Here is a 19539-nt window from a genome sequence, read left to right as displayed (position 1 = left end):
GGCCTTTACATTATGTCTTTTGCCAGTTGAGTCAAAAGTGGAAGCCATACAATTAATTATCCAATCTGGACTTTACGCTCAGTGGCAAAGTGACAGCATCTGCCAGTGACCTTAAAGAAAGCTCCTCAAAGATCCAGTGATCCGGGTGGCCCAGAACCCCCCTTTCCCAATGGCAGTTTAAATCTGCTGCCAAGTCAAGGGGATGTCTAGGCATGCAGCGGTAGTAATGTCAGCAAGATAAGCAGCCGATCATATTGAAATATTCTCCGACTACACAGCAGGCAAGTTAAGAGCACCAAATCTCTTCACTTTTAATTTAAATTTTAAAGGTAGCAAAATAAATGATTATAATTGAGTTAAGGCCAAAGAAAAAAGTTATAAACAAACTTTTTAAAGTTATTTTACAAATATCTGGAATATATCATAATGGAGAAATCTGGCATTCCACAAATATAACATTACTTTTTCAGAATCAAAGGTTTTTTTTAAAGCAGTAATTGTGAAGCTTGTATCGCGTTAAAAACCCAGTTATGACTCATTCAAGAAGTTGTAACTTTTTCAACGGTTTTTTTTTTACAGTGAGATTAACAGCATAAAACTGGAAGTTTTTAACAATTCACTGATTGCTTAGATTGAACTCTAAGGGCCCTCAACAGTTGAGCCTCTGAAAGAGCATCGGCTCAACAGAATGCTGACAGTTTTGCTGCAAAATCTGGAACTATATTTTCTGATATATACTGCAATATATACCAGGATAATTGTAGCTTGAAAATACACCTTGTATATTTTCCAACCTTCATGTCTATTATAAATATGTTCTTCCACAGGGACATGGCTGCTCATTGAGATTTTACGTGCTGAAATGCCAATGTGTGGAAAAGGAATGAAAGATCCCAATTACTGGGTAACAGGCATTTCCATAGACTGTCAATACAAGTTGCTCTGTTTTCACCCATAGATATTCTCCACCACCACTAGGTGGAAACCAAGCAGTTCACAGTATACTGCATTTATTTTTTCAAGCAGAAGCAATATAGCTTGAATTTCTTAATTTGGATCACACCCACAGAAAACATAACGAAGAAAAAAAAAGCATATTAATTTGCTACATTGCGAAGAAAGGATAATTAGTGTTATGATGTATATGGAGGTCTTGCTGCAATATGAACACACCACTGCAGCAACAACAGGGAGTTTCCAGTTCAGATTACAAGGAGTGAATGTAATTTAATGAAGGAAAATAACTACATTTTATACTCTGATCTGTAGTTATATCGCTGACTCATTATGTAATGTCATGCATGAAAAGTTACTTTGGAGATTTGCAGGGGCCAAAGAACCTTCAATGGAAGGGAAGGGAAAAATCATGTTTAGGTACCATGCTGCCTTTTTAGTTTTGTGCCAAAGTGCAACTCATTTCACAAACCTGCTGCGGGCCAGAATGGAAAACTACTCTGATGTGCACTCCACCGATGAAGGTGCCATTACAGAATAAATTTCACTCCTTCGAGTGCAATTGTGCAAGTGCTTATTTAGATGCACAATCATTCTGATCACAGATTGCAAACCGTTTCCATTATGAAAGCTGCCGCGTTATCCTTTAATGCTACTGATGTAGAGTTATATTTACAAAGAGCAGAAATCGTTTTCTTCTTAAATAAACAACTGTATGCAGACTGCTTTAAAAATGCTGCTTTATCAGTGCTCAAAACTAACTTCACTAACGTTTCTTTTTTTAAAAATGGCATCGCCAATAGTGAAACACCACCACCACTCACTGTCCTGCTTTGTGTTGGTACATAATTTAAAGAAGTAAAGCATTGGGAAACTCTATTTTCTGTGCTGGCAATTATTTACTACTAAGCAATGTTTTAAAATTTGCAATTTGTAGAACTGCAAAAAAATTAAACAAATTAACTTGTGCAACAATTGCTCCTTAAGTTGCATTAACACACTAAAAAAGTTACAGCTATTTTTCTTCAAGCCATTTTTAAGACTCTTCTCTCTATATCTGCCAGTCACAGACCTGTAATTCAGGGGAAATTTTCTAGTCAGGTCAGAAACAATTAATGTCCAATAAGTTGCCTTTTGACAAGGATCTTTCCTTTCAAAGAAACATTATACACTTTTGTAAAACAACACTGGGTACATCCATTCACGTATGGTCTGCCCGAAGGTCCTTAGCTCATTGTCTGCTGATGCTTCAGCCTGAGCTGTTTTCTTGGCAGTTTCTTTCTGTGTTGGTTTCCATTGCCTTCCGCTCTCAGGGGCAGGGCAAGGAGGCAAGTCCTAAGTCTACCTCAACTGGAACGGGAATCGAACCCACGCTGTTGGTGTTATTCTGAACCACACACTAGCCATCTAGCCAACTGAGGTAAATGGCCCTCTCACAGAGTAGATATACATTATATTTAAAAAGAACTTGCATTTATATAGTGCTTTTCACAATCACTGGACCTCTCAAAAGCTCTTTACAGCCAATGAAATACTTCTTGAAGTGTAGTTACTGCTGTAATGTAGAAAGCACATTAGCCAACTTGAGCACAACATCTCCAGCAAATAGCAATGTCATAATGACCAGATAATCTCTCGTTCTGAACCAGTCTGGCCTACATGTGACTCCAGACCCAAAGCACTGTAGTTGACTTTTAACTGCCCTCTGAAATGGCCTAGCAAGCCACTCAGTGAAAGGTCAACAATTAGCGGTGGACAACAAATGCTGGCCTTGCCAGTGATGCCCACACCCATGAAAGAATAAATAAATTTGTTAATAGGGGCATAGAGTGCAAGAGGAGGGAGGTTATGTTGAACTTGTAAAAGGTATTAGTTCAGCCTCAGCTGAAGTATTGCATCCAGTTCTGGGCACTGCACTTTAGGAAGGATGTGAAAACATTGGAGAGAGTGCAGAAAAGATTCACGAGAATTGTTCCAAGGATAAAGAACTTCAGTAAGGAAGATAGATTGGACAAGTTGGGAATGTTTTCCTTGAAGAGAAGGCTGAGAGGAGATTTGATTGTGGCATTCAAAATCCTGAGGGGTCAGTTCAAGGTAGGGAGAAACTTGTAAATGGATTGAGGACCAGAGGGCACAGATTGAAAGTAATTGGCAAAAGAAGCAAAAGTGACATGAGGAAAAACCTTTTCATGCAGTGTGTTTAAGATCTGGAATGCACTGCCTGAGTGTGCTGGAGGCAGGTTCAATCGAGGCATTCAGAAGGGCACTAGATTTATCTGAAAAGGAAGAATGTGCAACGCTACAGGGAGAAAGTGAGGTAATGGTACTAGGTGAATTGCTCTTTCGGAGAGCTGCTGCAGACACAATGGGCTGAATGGCCCCCTTCTGTGCTGTAACAATTCTGTGAAAAAAAATTGTCAGGAACGGAGAATTTTAGCTATGCAGAAAGACTGGATAGGCCAGTGTTGTTTTTTTTTTGGAACAGAGCAGGCTGAGGGGAAATTTAATTGAGATATATAAAATTCAGGGGCCTAGATAGAGTGAATAGATAGGACCTGTTCCGTTAGCAGACAAGTAAGCAGCCAGGAAGCTAAAATTTAAAATAATTGACAGAAGGATTAGAGGGGGGTTCAAGGGGAAATTTTTCCAATCAGAGGGCGGTGGGAATCTGGAACACACTGCCTGAAATGGTGATAGAGGCCGAAATCCTCACCGCTAGTAAAAGATACCGGAATATGCACTTAAAGTGATGTAACCTACAGGGCTACAGACCAAGAGCTGGAAACTGGGATTAAGCTGGATGGCTTTTTTTTGGCAGGTACAGACAAATGGGCTGAATGGCCTCCTTCTGCACTGTATATTTATGTTTCTAAGCCAAATAGCAGGACTTTAGTCTTATTAATGTTAACTTGAAGAAATTCTTGGATCACCATCAGTCAGCAAATTTACAACCCTAGAGTCAAAACCAGTAACAGAAAGATAGAGCTAACAGTTAGCAGCAGTAATCTGGAAGCTGGTCAAGGGACAAATAGGAATCAAGCTATATGAAGCAGTGCCATGGAGGAGAGACAATGGAGGAGGATGGAATAGTCAACCATCAAGAAATAACAACTTGCACTAAAATAGAATGATATCACAAAGTTAAGGAAGCTAAGTTCTTTAGAAAGATGTAATCAAAAAAAGGGAACAAACCAAACAAGTGGGGTGATCAAAAGCTTGGTCAGAGGTGTGCTTTAACTAAGGCCTTATAGGAAATAGAGAGTCAGAAGAATTGAAGGAGGGAATTCTAGCATGTGGGTATTGGTGGTTGAGGATACAGCCACCAGAGGTAGAGGGTGAATGCCAACGATATAGGAATGCAGAGCTCATAGAAGGCCGTAAGCATGGAAGACGTTACAGAGGTGGGGAGGGGTAACGCAATTAAATTGGGAATTGTTGCATGTCTGCAAGGATAGGCTGATACAGCAAGCAGTTGACACAGGATAGGATACAGCAGCAAGGTTTTAGGAAAGCTGAAATTTGATGAAACACCAACCAATGGAGCTCTGGGGGTGAGGCATAGATTAAGGCTTCAGCTACAGATGGGTTGAGATACAGCCCGTAGGAGGCAGGTGATGTCAAGAAGTAGACAGTCTTTGTGATGAACATATTAAGTAAGAAGTTCAGTTTATGATTGAATGGCCAAGGAGAATTATAGAATTGCTGACAAGGGCACAAAGTTTTGGCAAGGACCAAAGGCAATGGCTTTTTGGTTATTCCAAAGTTTAACACTAGGAAGTTGCAGCTCATCCCAGACTCAATGTCAGACAAGCAGTCTGTTAACACAGTGGAATGGCCTGATAGGCAGTGAAGTTGAGTCATCAACCTACATGTGGAACTTGATACCCACAATTACAGACATTACCAAGGGGCAGCACATAGATGAGGAAAAAGAAGATCGCAAAGATAAATTCTTCTGATAAATTTGCAGGGACAAGGAGGAAAGCCATTGTTGTTTTCAAAATTACTTATGTCCTAAACAGGTTTTCTAAAGTGGAGGGTAAAATATATATCAAACATATCAAAGGTGCTTTATCTTTCAGCATCAGTAGGGCAAGTATTTTTTTTTAAACATTCTTACTCATGGGTAGACTACAGCTGTGTTTAGGTTATGCGCCATCATAGTAAATATCAGATATGGCCATCGAGCTCCTGGACAACAATTGCAAGTAATTGTAGTTATATAGCACGAGGGACTGGGAGACTCCAGTAATGCATAGAATTTCAAAATAGTGGAGTGTAGGACAAGTTTGAATTTAATATTTTTCACTGCTGTTTTCACTGAATGTGTGGCTTATTCTTTTAACACAATTAGCATGGCAGAAACCACAGAACTCTTACGGTGCAGAAGGAGGCCATTTGGCCCATCATGTCTGCACCGGAAATTAGATTTTTTTAATATAAAGAGCTCTGCATATGCAAGTAGCTAAAGTGTCACTTCCACTGCATCAGTAAAACTGGAACTAATCTTTTGTCATATACTTTGTTCAGCACGAAGCAAGGTCTAAAATAATCTTTGACAAACATCTGCTTTCAATGAAGAATAAGTACAGTACTGAAAGTCAACTATTCCCCAAAGATTTGGTCAGTTTATTTATTCCTACTTCCCACTGTGGCAGGTGTTTAAAATCATAAGTTTCCATCACACACAGAGCCTATCGTCAAGCAGCAGGAGATTAGAGGATTCAAGTGGTTTTTACTCTTCAATCTAGGGCAAAAAGCAAGAACTTATTAATCGATGGATTAGTAAGTAGAGCGTATTTTAAAATAAAACATTTCAGCCCTTTTTATGCTGCCTATCTTTCATATCAGGTCCACAATCACGTTTCCAAAAACTTTCATGCAGCAAACCAATTTAAATAAAACATGCTGCCCTTAGTGCACTTATGGCTGCTTCAGAGAAGCGACGGGAAAGGGTGCTTTGCACCAAATGTGAAATTAAGAAGTGGGTACAAGTAGAAACGTCATTAAAAACATGAAACATTTAGCATGTCCCTGTGGCAAAAGGCCTGAACCCGAAGGCCTCGTCCAGCCCGGATATACTACTCTACGCTGTCAGTAAAACAGCTCCAGGGGTTTCTCTGGCGACAATTTTCCACACAGTCACTCACTTCAGATGCTCCAACGAATGAATGTTCCGAGGGGACTTCCCAGCGCTCCCGCCAACCCAGCTTCTCGAACGGCCAAACATCACTTCTAGACACTTCTCTCGCACATACTATTTGCGATACATTAAAATACGCCAGTGACATTCAAACCTATCACCAACATACTGGCGGAAGAGGCGACAGACGCAGCAGAACGCTCCGCCGGGCGAGGGGGGTTCTGGGAGTTGGAGTACGTTTTCCGGGTCAGCGAACACCAAGAAACGGAAGTGCGGCCTAGACGAAACTACAACTCCCAGCGGTCTTTGCGATCGTCCCAAAAATCGACTAATGTATTTCACGCAGTTTCGGTTTTACCGTCGCTGGACGAATCCGGGAAGAGCGTTACCAATGAACAAAAATGTTAAGATGTGAATGATGTTTTTTTTTTAAAATACATTTTATAAAGTCCAGGGCAGTGGTGACGATGACGTCTACCGCACGCGAAGATTCGCCGTAAAAGATGCCGGCGCGGGACAAGCTGTCCCGCTTGCTAAAAGGGGCGCTTGCAATGGGGCGGGGCAATGGCTGTGTCGTCTTGTGAGTGTTGGTGAGTGTCCTCATGTGAATGACCACAGGATTAACCAATCAGCGGCCTGACAGTGTGAGCGCAGAGGAGGCGGGGTCTGCACATTTTATTGCAGAGGCGGAGCAATAGCTGTGTCGTCGTGATTGAGGACAGGTTTAGCGATTTAGCCCGCCGGCAGTGCCTTCACGAAGGAGGCGGAGTCTGTATGGGTTGTGTGTGTGAGGATGCGGGACGGGGGCGGGACAATAACTGTGTCGTCACTTGATTGACGACAAATTTAGCCATTCAGCAGCAGGAAGTGCGCGCGGAGGCGGGGGTGTGTTTGGGGGTGGTGGGATGGGGCGGGGCAATAGCTATGTCCTCTCGTGATTGACGACAAGTTTAGCCATTCAGCAGCAGGAAATGCGCGCGGAGGAGGCGGGGTCTATGTGTGTGCGCGCGCGCGTGTGTGTGTGTGTGTGTGTGTGTGTGGGGGGGACTGGGCGGGACAATAGCTGTATCGTCATGTGATTGACGACAGGTTTAGCCAATCATCAGGCCGGCAGTGAGCGCGTGTAGCCAGGGAAGAAGCAGGAGGAGGAGGAGGAGGAGGGAGGGCGGGGGCTGACATCGCGATTTTGTCTGGAGATCAGCAGCCTTGGCGGAGAGGGAGAGGCAGAGGGGGAGGGGAGAGCCAATGAGAAGCCGAAGCCAATGAGAAGCCGAAGCCAATGAGAAGCCGAAAAGAGGCGGGAGTCTGAGAGCGTGGAGGGGGCGGGGGGAGGGAGGAGCGTGCGTGGAGATGCAGGGCCTAGCGCCTCGATCAGCTTAGGTGGGAGAGCAGCGGGAGCGAACGGCGTCGGCAAGACACGGCCTAATCACCCCCTCTCCCCCCACCCCCTCGTCCTCCTCCTCACTGCTCCTCGAGCCCCTCACAAACTCAAATAAACAAGGACCGAGAAATACAAAACAGGCCAATGTCAGCGCGGCTGCCAGACGCGCCAGGCCAGTCCCTCAGTGCCGCAGTTTTAACCTGCCACCCGCTGCCACCTTGAAGCCTATGACCGTTTATGCTGACCTCGATTCGGTGGAGTCGCTCTTCGATGAGTTGCCCTATATGTTTTACGTGGGATTGTTTTTTGTGAACGTGCTGATCCTCTACTATGCCTTCCTGATGGAGTACATCCTCCTCAACGTGGGAATCGTCTTCCTTCCAGACGACTTCGACCAGGCTCTCGTCGACCTCGGGGTCCTCTCGGACCCGGCATCGGTTACCTTCGACACCGACGCCGAGCTGGACGTATTCGATGGCTACTTTGACTAAAGAGCAATAAAAAACAAAAGACAAATACCAGGCCCTTGTGAAATCGATATATATATATATTTTTCCCCTTGTTTTCCTTCCCTCCTCCTCCCTCCCTCCCCACCCATCCCCAGTCCCCGACATGGGCAGTGACTCTACAGCAGATCAGGATGACAGACCTTGCTCTGCAAGCGAAGCACTTGCTGGAGGGAGAGGACAGTTGTCTGTTTAAACGGTTTCTGTGCCCTTGCTGAACGTGCCAAGATTGCAAGATAACGTGGATTGTGCATTCCAGAGCTTCTATCTGTTTGTCGTTGGGGTGGGTGGTGGGTTTGGTTACCGTTGCAAAACCCGAACTTCCTCTCCAGGATTAAATAAAACAGTAGGTATTCTCACTCACTCACTCAACTCGCCTCCCGTGAGGTCTAAGAGACGCGGAAGGCATCGCCGATAAACATCGCACCGTCACTTTATAAATTTCCATTAAGCACTTTCTTCGTGCAATTTATTTAAGAAAGTTGTGAGAGTGGGTGTTCATTCGTGTTTACATCGGCTCTGGCCTGTGCACTGTTCTGACAAGTTTCTCCTCAAACCTGATGGAATAAGCCTGAATACATAAAATTATTTGTAAAGTCACTCCTATGCGAATCATGTTATTCTTTGCGGAAGTTATGCTTGAAAGGAGCAAAATTGATGATCTTGAGGGGGAGCCAGATTAACGTTAGAATTTACTTTCAGCCTGACTGAGGTGACAAACAAATATATTTCTTTAATGGTTGGTTTTGCACCTGACTAATTCAACCAATCCAGATATTCCGCCCCCCCACCTCCAAATCAGTAGTAACAAATGTGATGGTGAATGTGTTTTTTCAGGGAAATCGAATCAGCCTGCAAGTGGGTGGGACTAAGCAGTCGCAACGAACCCAGTCTGTGCACATTTTAAATTGCAGCCCTTGTAAAGGAAGCATACTGCACATTGAACTGGTTGTTAAAAGTTATTTACTTGGATGGTACAGTGACAAGTAAGCAACTTAACTGTCAACAATGCACACCACTCTAATTTCTAAAGATGGCTACAATCTGGTCCTTCCTCAGTAGTTTTATCAGTAGGAGTCACAAATAGGCAGAAAATTAATACTGTCCAGGAATGAATACTGACCACCATCTGATTTCGTAGCTTTTGTATTTGGCTACATTTCACACTTGTTCTGACCTGTTTTTACGAAAATGTACAAATTACAGAAGAAAGTGATGAAGTTGCAGGTGTCTCACTGGAAATAGATACTGAATGCAATGTTGAGGTGTTTCAGCTTCTGGGTTTACTATAAATTCCAGCCCCTACCACTGCCTATGGTTTTTTTTCTCGTGAATACTAAACAGAGCAGTAGGCTCACTAGTCCAGCAAAGAAAACTTTGAGCTGCATAGCTATTAAATGTAACAAAATGCCTTGTTTAATCTTTTTTTCTGAAGTTAGATTTGCAGTGCAGTAGTTGATGCAGCAGGATGCCTGAAATTCCTACTTGTCACGGATGATGTATTCATCATTGCAGCTATTAAGTCTATACTGTAAATGGGATAAAGCTGTCCTGTCAATGAAGGCCTCACAGGGCCTCGTTTCTCTTCCATGAAATTATTTTTTATTAACTGCTTAGCAATAGGCTGCAGATAGATTTAGATCTAAAATGCAACTGCAAAACTTTATTGCATCTACTGAAGCAAAAAATACTCCCCTGAAGGATTCATTTCACTGTTCATGTTGTTAATGATTCTTGAAAGCTGCTTGCCAAATCCTTCTATCTTCCAAATTTCCCTGCTTGGAATTAAGTTAATTCAAATAATTAGCTGAGAGAATAGAGTGCTTTAAGAAATGAAAATTCTGGATAAGTGCAGAACCTTCAGTACTGTATTCTACAACCGACAGCAGTGAAGAGCTAAGGATCTGTTGGCTAAAGTGAAGAGCAGTGATCTGTTAGCTAAAGCAGTGATCTGTTGACCCAGAGGTTACTGGCATTGTACAACACCCAAAGGCTGAGTAAATTGTTGGAACACTCAAAGTCACTTTAGCATTGAAGGGCCAACTGTCTTTAGGCTCTATGATAGCATTTGTGAAGTGCGTGTTGATTCAGCTGTACAATAGGGCTCAGTTTACTGTGAGGGAGTGAGATGGGAAAGGAAATCCTTTCACTAAATATCCATGAGCATCAATAGGCATGGTGCAAATGATGTCAGTAAGAACTGACATTTATTACCCATTGGTGGTACCTGTTGAAGGACAATGCGCACCAATACTGTCTCCTGAAATGATTGCCCACTGAGGTCACTCCATGAAGAATGCCTAGTATTTTAAGGATCCCGTATTTGCTGTGCTTTTGCTCTGAAGGTTCTTAGTAGGCTGTTTAAATCACTTTTGTGAATTGTTGATTGTAGAAATGGAAACTGTTGCCACAGCATGCAATCTTTGTATTAAAATTGAATTCCTATTTTGACAACCTCATGTTTCTAATACACTCTTGTTCCAGGTGATATGCAATAGTGCGAGAGGACCTGAGTTTCTCTCTCCACTATTCCCCCAGCCCCCTGAAAATCCACAGTCTTGATTGGCACCATCAGAAAAAAACTGATCAGCAGAAACTCACAGGATGGGTGGATCATCTCAAGCTGCTTTCCTTAGTCCCTAATGGTGGGTTGAAGAGTGATATTATCATGGCCTGGGTGCAAATAACAATTACCCAGTGTGTTTAATTACAGATAAACCAGTATCATGGGAAAGCAACCAATGCTCATAGTAAGCAAAGTACAACTTTCTTTTGACCTAGATTTTTATGTTCATTCCTGGTCATTTTTAACATCTCCGTTTGTTCCCATTTGATTTTCTTTGCTATTTCTACTCATTGCTGATCAGACAGTTGATCAACAATCGAGCTGCCAGCCTGCCTTCAGTCCGCAATTTTCTCCCAACTTTTGTTCAAGTGTTATCCTTGCTATTTATGCTCAGTTTTTTTAAAAAATCTATTCCTTCATTGGATGTGGGCATTGTTGGCACGGCCAGCATTTGTTGCCTGTCCCTAATTGCCTTGGAGGGCAATTAAGAGTCAACCACATTGCTGTGGGTCTGGAATTATATGTTGGCCAGACCAGGTAAGGAAGACAGATTTTCTTCCCTCAAGGGCATTAGTGAACTAGATGGGTTTTGATGACAATGATGGTTTCATGATCACTGTTACTGAGACTAGCTTTAATTCCTGAAATAATAGAATGTTATTAATTCACTGAATTTTAATTTCCACCAGCTGCCATGGTGGGATATGAATCCATGACCTCAGAGGATTAGCTGGGGTCTCTGGACTACTGGTCCAGTAACATTACCACTATGGTACCATCTGCCCTAGGTGCTCACCTGGTTTTCCTGTGACTTGTCCATCAGTCCCCAACCCATTTCCTGGGTACTACAAATAAATTGGAGTTTGTTGCGCATTTTCTGACAGAAGTAAATGAAAATAAATCAGAAGTTAAAACTCACAGTTAAAGTGGTTACAACCACAGTGCTCTGTGCAAGAGTATGAGTTTGCACACCATTCATGTGTACGCATACAGGCAACTCTGTAGTCTCATCTGTACTGTTCTTTGGAGGCAGTGAGCCAACTGCTTCACCACAAAACAAAGGGTAGAATGGCAGAGGAGTCTGTTACCAAGAGCCATGTTCACTGAGCCCCTGGTGGCTAGTTTCAGGCACGTGGAGGTGTGGGGAGCAGGGTACATTCTTTGTCATCTAAGTGGTGCCACAAGGCAGGGTAAAATAAAATGGAGAAAATATGATTTTTTAAAAATGGGGAATCTTAGCCTTGATAATTTAGAAGCAAAGTAGTATACCCTTTTCCAGTATAGACATCCTGTGCCCTCTATTTGGCTAGTCACCAGGAAACATCCAGTAACTCCCATTTTTTTACTTCTGCCTAATGTATTGCACACTGGAAGCTGAGCAGAATGGTGGATCAAGACTGTATCCTCCCACTGGCATTATGCATTAGCATTCCAACATGCAGTTCTAGCTTGGTTTCCCTGTGGGCAGAAAGAGAATCAATTCACCTTAATGTTGTCATATTGTTCAACGATGGGAAGTTTATAATTTTTGCTTTAGGTCATTATAGTTTCTAGTTCCCACCCTTATCTGGCATGAAATCAACTTGCAGTGTGCACAGCATAACACCTGAGCCTGAAATAATTTTGTATAATTGGGTAGCCCATTGACTGAAATGGTGATTTCTAAAACGACTGCAAAATACAAAGAACTGGTGGACAGACAGTAATCTGTATGAGACAAAGGTACACTTGCTTTTTATGCAGTGTAATAATTGCAACCAAAACAACAGTGGTGTAGGACCTCCCAATGTAACCAATGTTTTCAATTCAGAGAGCAGCTAATGACTGCCGTGGAGTGCTCACCAGCAGCCTTGTCATGTTACATTGCTTGCTGTTGCATAGGAATTACAAAACAGAAGTTGTCCATTTGTACCAGTAGAAAACAGTTAGGCAATCAGTCGAGAATCATAAGTAATGACTTTGTACTTTCTAGGTATTTTCTGTCCCGGCCCTTTTATTAGGGCATTCAGTTCTAACGCTTCTGACTGAAAGACAACCCACTCCCTGCTTCCACCATTGCCACTGTAAAACCAGCCACCATCAAGTGTACTAGAAACTGGGATTGACCTTTTTCATTCAGCTGCTTTAGTCTCATAGGAAAATAACGGGACTCTGCTTACTACCTTCTCAAAGTACTAAGATGGTAATTGGGTATACACAAGGCTGCAAGAAAAATCTTTAAAATAAACAGCATTTTGATTTCTACGAAATTACAAAGCAAAAACAAAAATTGCTATGGTCTGGTGGTGAAAGGCTATGTCTAAACCCTCCAAAGTTCTAAGTTTCAAAAGTCCAACTGGGTAAATAGAAAATGATTACTGTATTTTACTGAAGAGATATTTGGAGTGTGTATTTAATCATCTGGGGTTGTTGAACAATCTCTCTCCTTGGTGCTGTTACAAACTGTTATTGTGGCCGTTACTGGAGCTACGCACCTCAAAGATCTAACTCTGCAAAGCTTACAAAAGCACTCACTATACCTCTGTCAAATAAAATTGACACTGGAAGAAATTGACTGTGGCTTTTGGCCCTTGAATATAGAGATATGAGAGACTAAGAGGAAGCTGTCTCAGGGGTTGGAAAAACAATTTGGGATTGGAAGTGATGTGGCAAAAACCTGTATATGAATCTAATGCAATTTCCCAACCTTTGTTCCTTCTCTGTCCCATACAACAGCCTAGAAGAACTGGAACTTGGAGATGTTCTGCCTCAGAAGAGTCACTTTAAATCACACATTGGAGGAAAAGACCCAAAAGGGCTTTGATTGCCATATGAATTGGATAGTAATAGAAAGAAGCAATACAATACAAGAGTTCTGTGTAGAAAATGCATTTGATGGGAAAAGAGACATTAATATTTATACTTTTTGCACCAATGTATCTATAGCACTAAACACTGAATTAACATATGTCTTACATACACTCCAATAATGTGGCTTTAAGTGCAAATTGTTGAATGTTACTGAGCTGAGCATGCAACATAAAGGATTTGCATTATTCATATTTCAGTCATGCGTTTCTTGTGGCTGGAATTGTAGATTAATTTAACATTGGTTCTTTTTAAAGAATCACTTTACCTGATTCTGCTATGTAATATTAATATAATTTACTCAATTAAAAGTTACCATTTTTTGGTTATAACCTTTCTATTGAATGATGTATGGTTTTGCAGTTATATTGATCTATTATGTATTAAATATATGTCAGGGCATGCAACAGGCTAACCCATTTAATTACTTGCAGTACCTGTTACACCTCTAGTGCGGTGATAGATAATTTCAGTGTTATAACTGTTATACTTCCTGTCACTGCTTGTGTCACATATTATGGCTGCTATGTTATCGTGAGAGCACAATCTGCCAATGGATTCCCACAGGTCACTAAAAATTCTTTCCGAACGTTTTTCCTCAGTAGCTGAAATTTCTATTGTCCAAAATAGCAGTTTAAACAAAATAAAAGTTTAAAAATTTCATAACATGATTAAATTTATGCATTAAATTGTGTCTTTTAATGACTAATTTCTCAGGCTGTACTTGTATTATTGAATCATCTGCACCGATGGAATAATTTTATTTAGCTTCTAGCAGTTTCTACTCAAGCTTTTCAAAGTTATTTGCAGGAAAGTTAAATGACACATTGGCAGTTTGTGAGTATACAAACAAAGAGAAGACAGAGTACTAATTACATTTTTTACAGCTTTTTTGCGTTCTACAGTCAGGAAGTTTATTTAAAATTAGATAGGGGCATTGTTTTTCCTCATTTGCAATGAAGTTCATATTTTGAGTTGAATTTAGAAATGAACAGAGTCTAATTAAGTCATCAGTTAGATTGACAGCCAGAAAATTTAACCGTTCTAATTAACAACTGGAAGAGCGTACCCTCATTTAGTTTTCTTTCCCAAATAAGAAGTAACTGTGTTAAATTTTGAAAGCTGTAATTACAGCTTGTGTTTTGTTGAAAATTAGTGTTTACACTTTGAAGCTGAGAGACACATATAGACCACCACAAATATTCACATTCAGAAATTGATTACACATCAACTGAATTCAATACGTAGATAACTCAGAAGGCTGCAAACCAGATTTGCTGGAAATGGGCATTTCCTACAGCCCGCCACAGTGTTGTCAGACAATATGCCAATCTCTGCCTTCCACAATTCTGCCAACCTCCATGTTACCTCTCAAGTGATGCTGGATCAAATGACTCAAATCTGCCATACATCAATATTGTTGAACTTTAGGACCATCCCCCAGTGCTATCAAAGCCAGGTCTGCCCTCATTGCTACAAAAGCGACGTTCACGTGAAGCTCTTAAGACAAAGGACAAAGAAGGCAGCGTTATCATTGCTTTCCAGGATGATCCTGGAATACTGAGTGACTTTGGTAAAGAGAGGTAAGACCCACTAGGTGCAGTGATCGATAAGCAAACCAGTAACGTGGCAAATACGCTAAGCGCCCTTGCACCTTGGAGTACTCCAAAGGTAAAAATCTGATCTGCTTTTCTGCATCATAAAGTAATGTAAGAAATTTCCTTGCACCAATTAACATTTTGATGCCAATAAGTCCAAATGTGCAACTTAGAACTACAGCACATATCTTTAATGAGGTCCAAGAATTGAAAATAGGAAAAGATTATACAAATTTGTATCTTTAATATTCCTGCAACAATAAAAATGACTGTGATATTAAAAGATTCCACTTAATAAACCATCCAGAATTTCCAATTTGGCACATTAAAGTTAGTGGGTAACAAGAATACCATTCCAATCATTCAAATCAATTATAATAGCAACAATAACATCTACTATTCTCACAATCCCAGAGGGGATGGGATTATTTCTATTAAAAAAAGAAACAATTGTTATTCTTGCATGTAACTTTTCAGCCTGTTACAATATACACAGCTAAAATATGTGCCATTTACTCCAACTAGCCATGAGCAGAGCATAGAGGGATTTGGGAGTCCTTGTGTATGAATGCCAAGTTCAGCAGGTAATAGGGAAGGCAAATGGAATGTTGGCCTTTATTTCAAAGGGAATGGAGCATGAAAATAGGGAAGTCTTGCTAAAACTATACAAGGCACTAGTTAGACCACATCTAGAATACTGTGAACAATTTTGGTCCCCTTAACTAAGGAAAGATATACTGGCATTGGAGGCAGTCCAGAGAAGGTTCATAGAGTCATAGAGGTCTACAGCACAGAAAAAGGCCCATCGAGTCTGCGCCGGTCAAACAGGTACCCAACTATTTTAATCCCATTTTCCATCACTAGGCCCATAGCCTTGTATGCCATGGCATCACAAGTGCACATCCAACTACTTCTTAAATGTTATGAGGGTTTCTGCCTCTACCATCCTTTCAGGCAGTGAGTTCCAGATTCCCACCATCCTCTGGGTGAAAAAAATCTTCCTCACATCCCCTCTAAATCTCCTGCCCCTTACCTTAAATCTATGTTCCCTGGTTATTGATCCCTCCACCAAGGGGAAAAGTTCCTTCCTGTCTACTCTATCTATGCCCCTCATTATTTTATACACCTCACTGATGTCCCCCCCCAATCTCCTCTGCTCCAGGGAAAGTAACCCCAGTCTATCCAACCTCTCATATCTAAATCTGTCCAGGTTCACTAAGTTGACCTCAGATATGGAGGGATTTTCTTATGAGGAGAGGTTGAGTAGGTTGGGCCTGTACTCATTGGAGTTTAGAAAAATGAGAGGTGACCTTATTGAAACATATAAGATGCTTAGCAGGCTTGACAGGGTAGATGCTAAGAGGTTGTTTCCCCTTGTGGGAGAGTCTAGGACCAGAGGGTATAACCTGATAGTAAGGGGGCACCCAGTTAAAACAGAGATGAGGAGTGAATAGTCAATCTATAGAATTCTTTACCGCAGAGGGCTGTAGAGGGTTGTAAAGTATGTTCAAGGCTGAGATAATGTTTTAATCAGTAAGGGAATCAAGGGTTATAGGGAAAAGGCAGGAAAGTGGAGTTGAGGATTATCAGATCAGCCATGATCTCATTGAATGGCAGAGCAGACTCGATGGGCCGAATGGCCTACTTCTGCTCCTACGTCTTATGGTCTTATGGAAGATGTACCACAACTTGTCTTTAATGTATAAAGCCATCTCAAGGCACTGCACTTCAGTGGAGAGGGAAATAAACCACCTGGCCAATGAAGGAAAGTTAAGAGGCTGACCAAAAACTTAGACAAAAAACTGGGCTTTAAAGAACTTTCTATAGTAGGCAAGTGAAATAGATTTTCTGAGGGACTTCCAGAGGGTTGTACCTAGATGACTGAGCACACAGCTGCTGCTGATGGGGTGAACAGCAGGGTATGTATATGAATAAGGGCAGACTCAGAACAGGAGTTCAGAACGGTAGTGGATGGGGCTGCAGGATGGGAGGAGGTTACGGAGATAGAGAAGGATGAGGCCACAGAGGAACTTAAATAACTCAATAAAAGAAGTACAACCGTTCTAGCCAGAATAATATATACTATATATATATATAAACATTATAGACTATTTTCTATATAAACATAAAACAATTGCAACATTTCAAAGGTCTAACAATCACAAAGGAAAATTTCCCCTCAACACAATTGCACCAGGCTGCCCATGTACCTTTGAGTGAAATTGCACAGTAATTACTGTAAAGTTGTAGACAGATATGCTCCATGAACTCCCATCCTTTGGGAACTTGGTAACTTAATCTAATTCAAATCCCTTAGCTGTCATAGCAGCCAGAAATATTTATTCATTTGTATAGGCAGATTCAAACCCAGTTGTGAAGTTTCAGCTCATTGTTTTTGTGGTGAGTTTGTTGAGTCTGTGAATTTCTTTCAACTTGAAAAAAACGTAAACCAAAATTATTCAAACACGAATCATTGCCAATTACTTCAACATTTCCTGCTTTTATAATTTCAGTTTGTGTTTTGGGGTGTATTTCTGTACTCATGAGTGTCAGTTATGTTAGCAATGGCAAATGGGACATTTTTCAGTTAGGCCAGGTGCAGCAGGAATTGGGCTTAGAGTAAAACTTCCTCTATTTCAGCTTGGCAAAGGTCCTTAACCTCAACCTTAGTGGAATATATGTTCATCAGCATGAATTTAATTTCCCACATCTGTCATCATTGTGGGGTTTCAGAATAAGACTGAGAACACCCAAATCATTTCTTCCAGGATTCTTATGACTCTTGGCGAAGCTATCACCTTGTTACTTTTTGGACTGAATTTAAACCTAGCCCCCATAGGTGAAAGGTCCAGGTGCTGAGCTACCACACCAGTGCATTGCCTTTAACGTTAGCTGTAGAGTATTTTAGTGCAATATTTTAAAAATTATTATTGAATTAAAAAATTAACATATTAAATGGAAAATTAAAGATATGTGGAGTTGCTGCTGATGACCCTCTGACCTCGGGTTAAATGAAGAGTTCATAACATTAAAATAGGTCATTGCACAAAGTCACCATCTTTTCCGCTATATCGTCATGCCTTTTATGTCACTGAGCATTTCTGTTTCACAGAATAGATTGCAATTACCATGATTTTTTTTGTGGTTTGCTGCAATCATTATGGCTGCTTTGTTTTGGCAATGAAGCGTGTGTTCCATTGAAAACTCCTGTATAAGTCAACTTAGGAAATCTCAAAATAAAATAATGAAATGTCATATTTCACAATGCATAAATTGATCTACTGAATTGTCTTGTGTGTCAATTAATACATTTATACTTGAAGGTCTCAGTCTCTTTCAAACGCTTGAGCTTGGATTAGATCCAGAGCTGAGACACTGAGCTAGATACCGATTATGCAGCATATCTAATTTCCCACAATACATCAGAACCACCTCATCATCTGTACTCTCCGCAATCATCCAGCTGGGTGGGAATTCACTCGCTGAGTTCCATTCCTATCTATCTAATCGTAACCGGAGAATTGCCATTGCTAGCTTCTCTTTCCATTCCTGCTGATATCTCGGAAGTCCCAAAAGGATTTATCCTTGGCCTCTTCCTATTTCTCATCAGTGTGCTGCCCGTTGGCAAAATCGTCCAAAAACACATGTACGCTGACAACCACCAGCTTTACCTCATGACCATCTCTTGTGTCCTCCCACAATCTCTAAACTGTCAGACTGATTGTCCAGCATCCTGCACTGGGTCAGCAAAAATTTCCTCAATTAAATTTTGGGAAGACGAAACTACTTCTTCAGCCCTGCCACAAACTCTGCGCCCTCACCTGTCAATTCCATCCCTCTCCCTAACAACTGCCTGAGGCTGAAGCGGACTGTTGCATTCTTGCCGTCATATTTAAGCTTCCAAGCACATGTCCACACCATCACTAAGACTGCCTATTTCCACCTCTGTAACAATGCCCAACTCTACCACAAGCTCTTCTAGCTACAAACCCTTATCCATGTCTTTGTTACTTCCAGACTTGACTATTATAATGCACTCCTGGCCAGTATCCTACAGTGTACCTTGATAAGCTTGAAAGATGTAAAACTCTGTTGCTCATGTAATAACTTGCAGCAAATCCTGTTCAGCATCACCCCTGACCTGCACTGCTTCCCAGCTAAGCAATGCTTCGATTTTAAAATTTTCACCCTTGTTTTCAAATTCCTCCCTGGCTTGGCCCCTCCCCATCTCTGCAATCTCCTCTAGTCCTACAACCTTCCAAAATATCTGCGGTCTAATTCAAGCCTCTTGAGCATCCAATTTTAATTATTCTACCATTGGTGACCACCACTGGGGACTGTGCCTTCAGTTGCCAAGGCCTGAAGCTCCAGAATTCCCTCCCTAAATCTCTATGCCTTGCTCTCCTCCTTTAAGACACTCATGAAAACCTACCTCTTTGACTAAGTTTTGATCATCTGACATAACATCTCCTTAAGTGACTCAGTGTCTTATTTTATAATGCCTAGGTTAAGTGTCTTGTGGCATTTTATTATGTTAAAGGCAC

At 41.3% G+C, this 19539-nt stretch overlaps 2 protein-coding genes across 3 annotated transcripts in view; one reads left to right on the top strand and one right to left on the bottom strand.

The window, feature by feature from the left end:
- Nucleotides 1-6474, bottom strand: part of clec16a (C-type lectin domain containing 16A) — a 287366-nt gene extending 280892 nt beyond the window's left edge. The window contains exon 1 of the mRNA XM_078559039.1: nucleotides 6105-6474. Within this exon, the coding sequence (XP_078415165.1) occupies nucleotides 6105-6184 (80 nt within the window). The 5' untranslated portion in view covers nucleotides 6185-6474. The remainder of the gene's footprint in view (nucleotides 1-6104) is intronic.
- A 135-nt stretch (nucleotides 6475-6609) lies between these two features.
- Nucleotides 6610-14091, top strand: dexi (Dexi homolog (mouse)). 2 transcript variants are annotated; one of them, XR_013579030.1, is made up of 3 exons: nucleotides 6610-6687; nucleotides 10469-10629; nucleotides 13266-14091. XR_013579030.1 is itself a non-coding variant. In XM_078559049.1 (3 exons), the coding sequence occupies exon 1, from the start codon at nucleotides 7706-7708 to the stop codon at nucleotides 7967-7969; it is 264 nt and encodes an 87-aa protein (XP_078415175.1). In that variant the 5' UTR covers nucleotides 7425-7705; the 3' UTR covers nucleotides 7970-8330; nucleotides 10469-10629; nucleotides 13266-14091. The 2 variants fall into 2 exon arrangements, 1 of the variants encoding a protein (XP_078415175.1); XM_078559049.1 differs by lacking the exon at nucleotides 6610-6687 and adding an exon at nucleotides 7425-8330.
- The last annotated feature ends 5448 nt before the right edge of the window (nucleotides 14092-19539 follow it).

This window comes from Cetorhinus maximus, chromosome 15 (assembly GCF_964194155.1).
Source record: "Cetorhinus maximus chromosome 15, sCetMax3.hap1.1, whole genome shotgun sequence".
Lineage (NCBI taxonomy): Eukaryota > Metazoa > Chordata > Chondrichthyes > Lamniformes > Cetorhinidae > Cetorhinus > Cetorhinus maximus.
Note: the sequence above shows the minus strand (reverse complement) of the source record. Positions and strands in the feature narration are given on the sequence as shown.

Coding starts and splice junctions, on each gene's coding strand:
- dexi (XM_078559049.1), top strand. CDS start 7,706: ATGACCGTTTATGCTGACCTCGATTCGGTGGAGTCGCTCTTCGATGAG.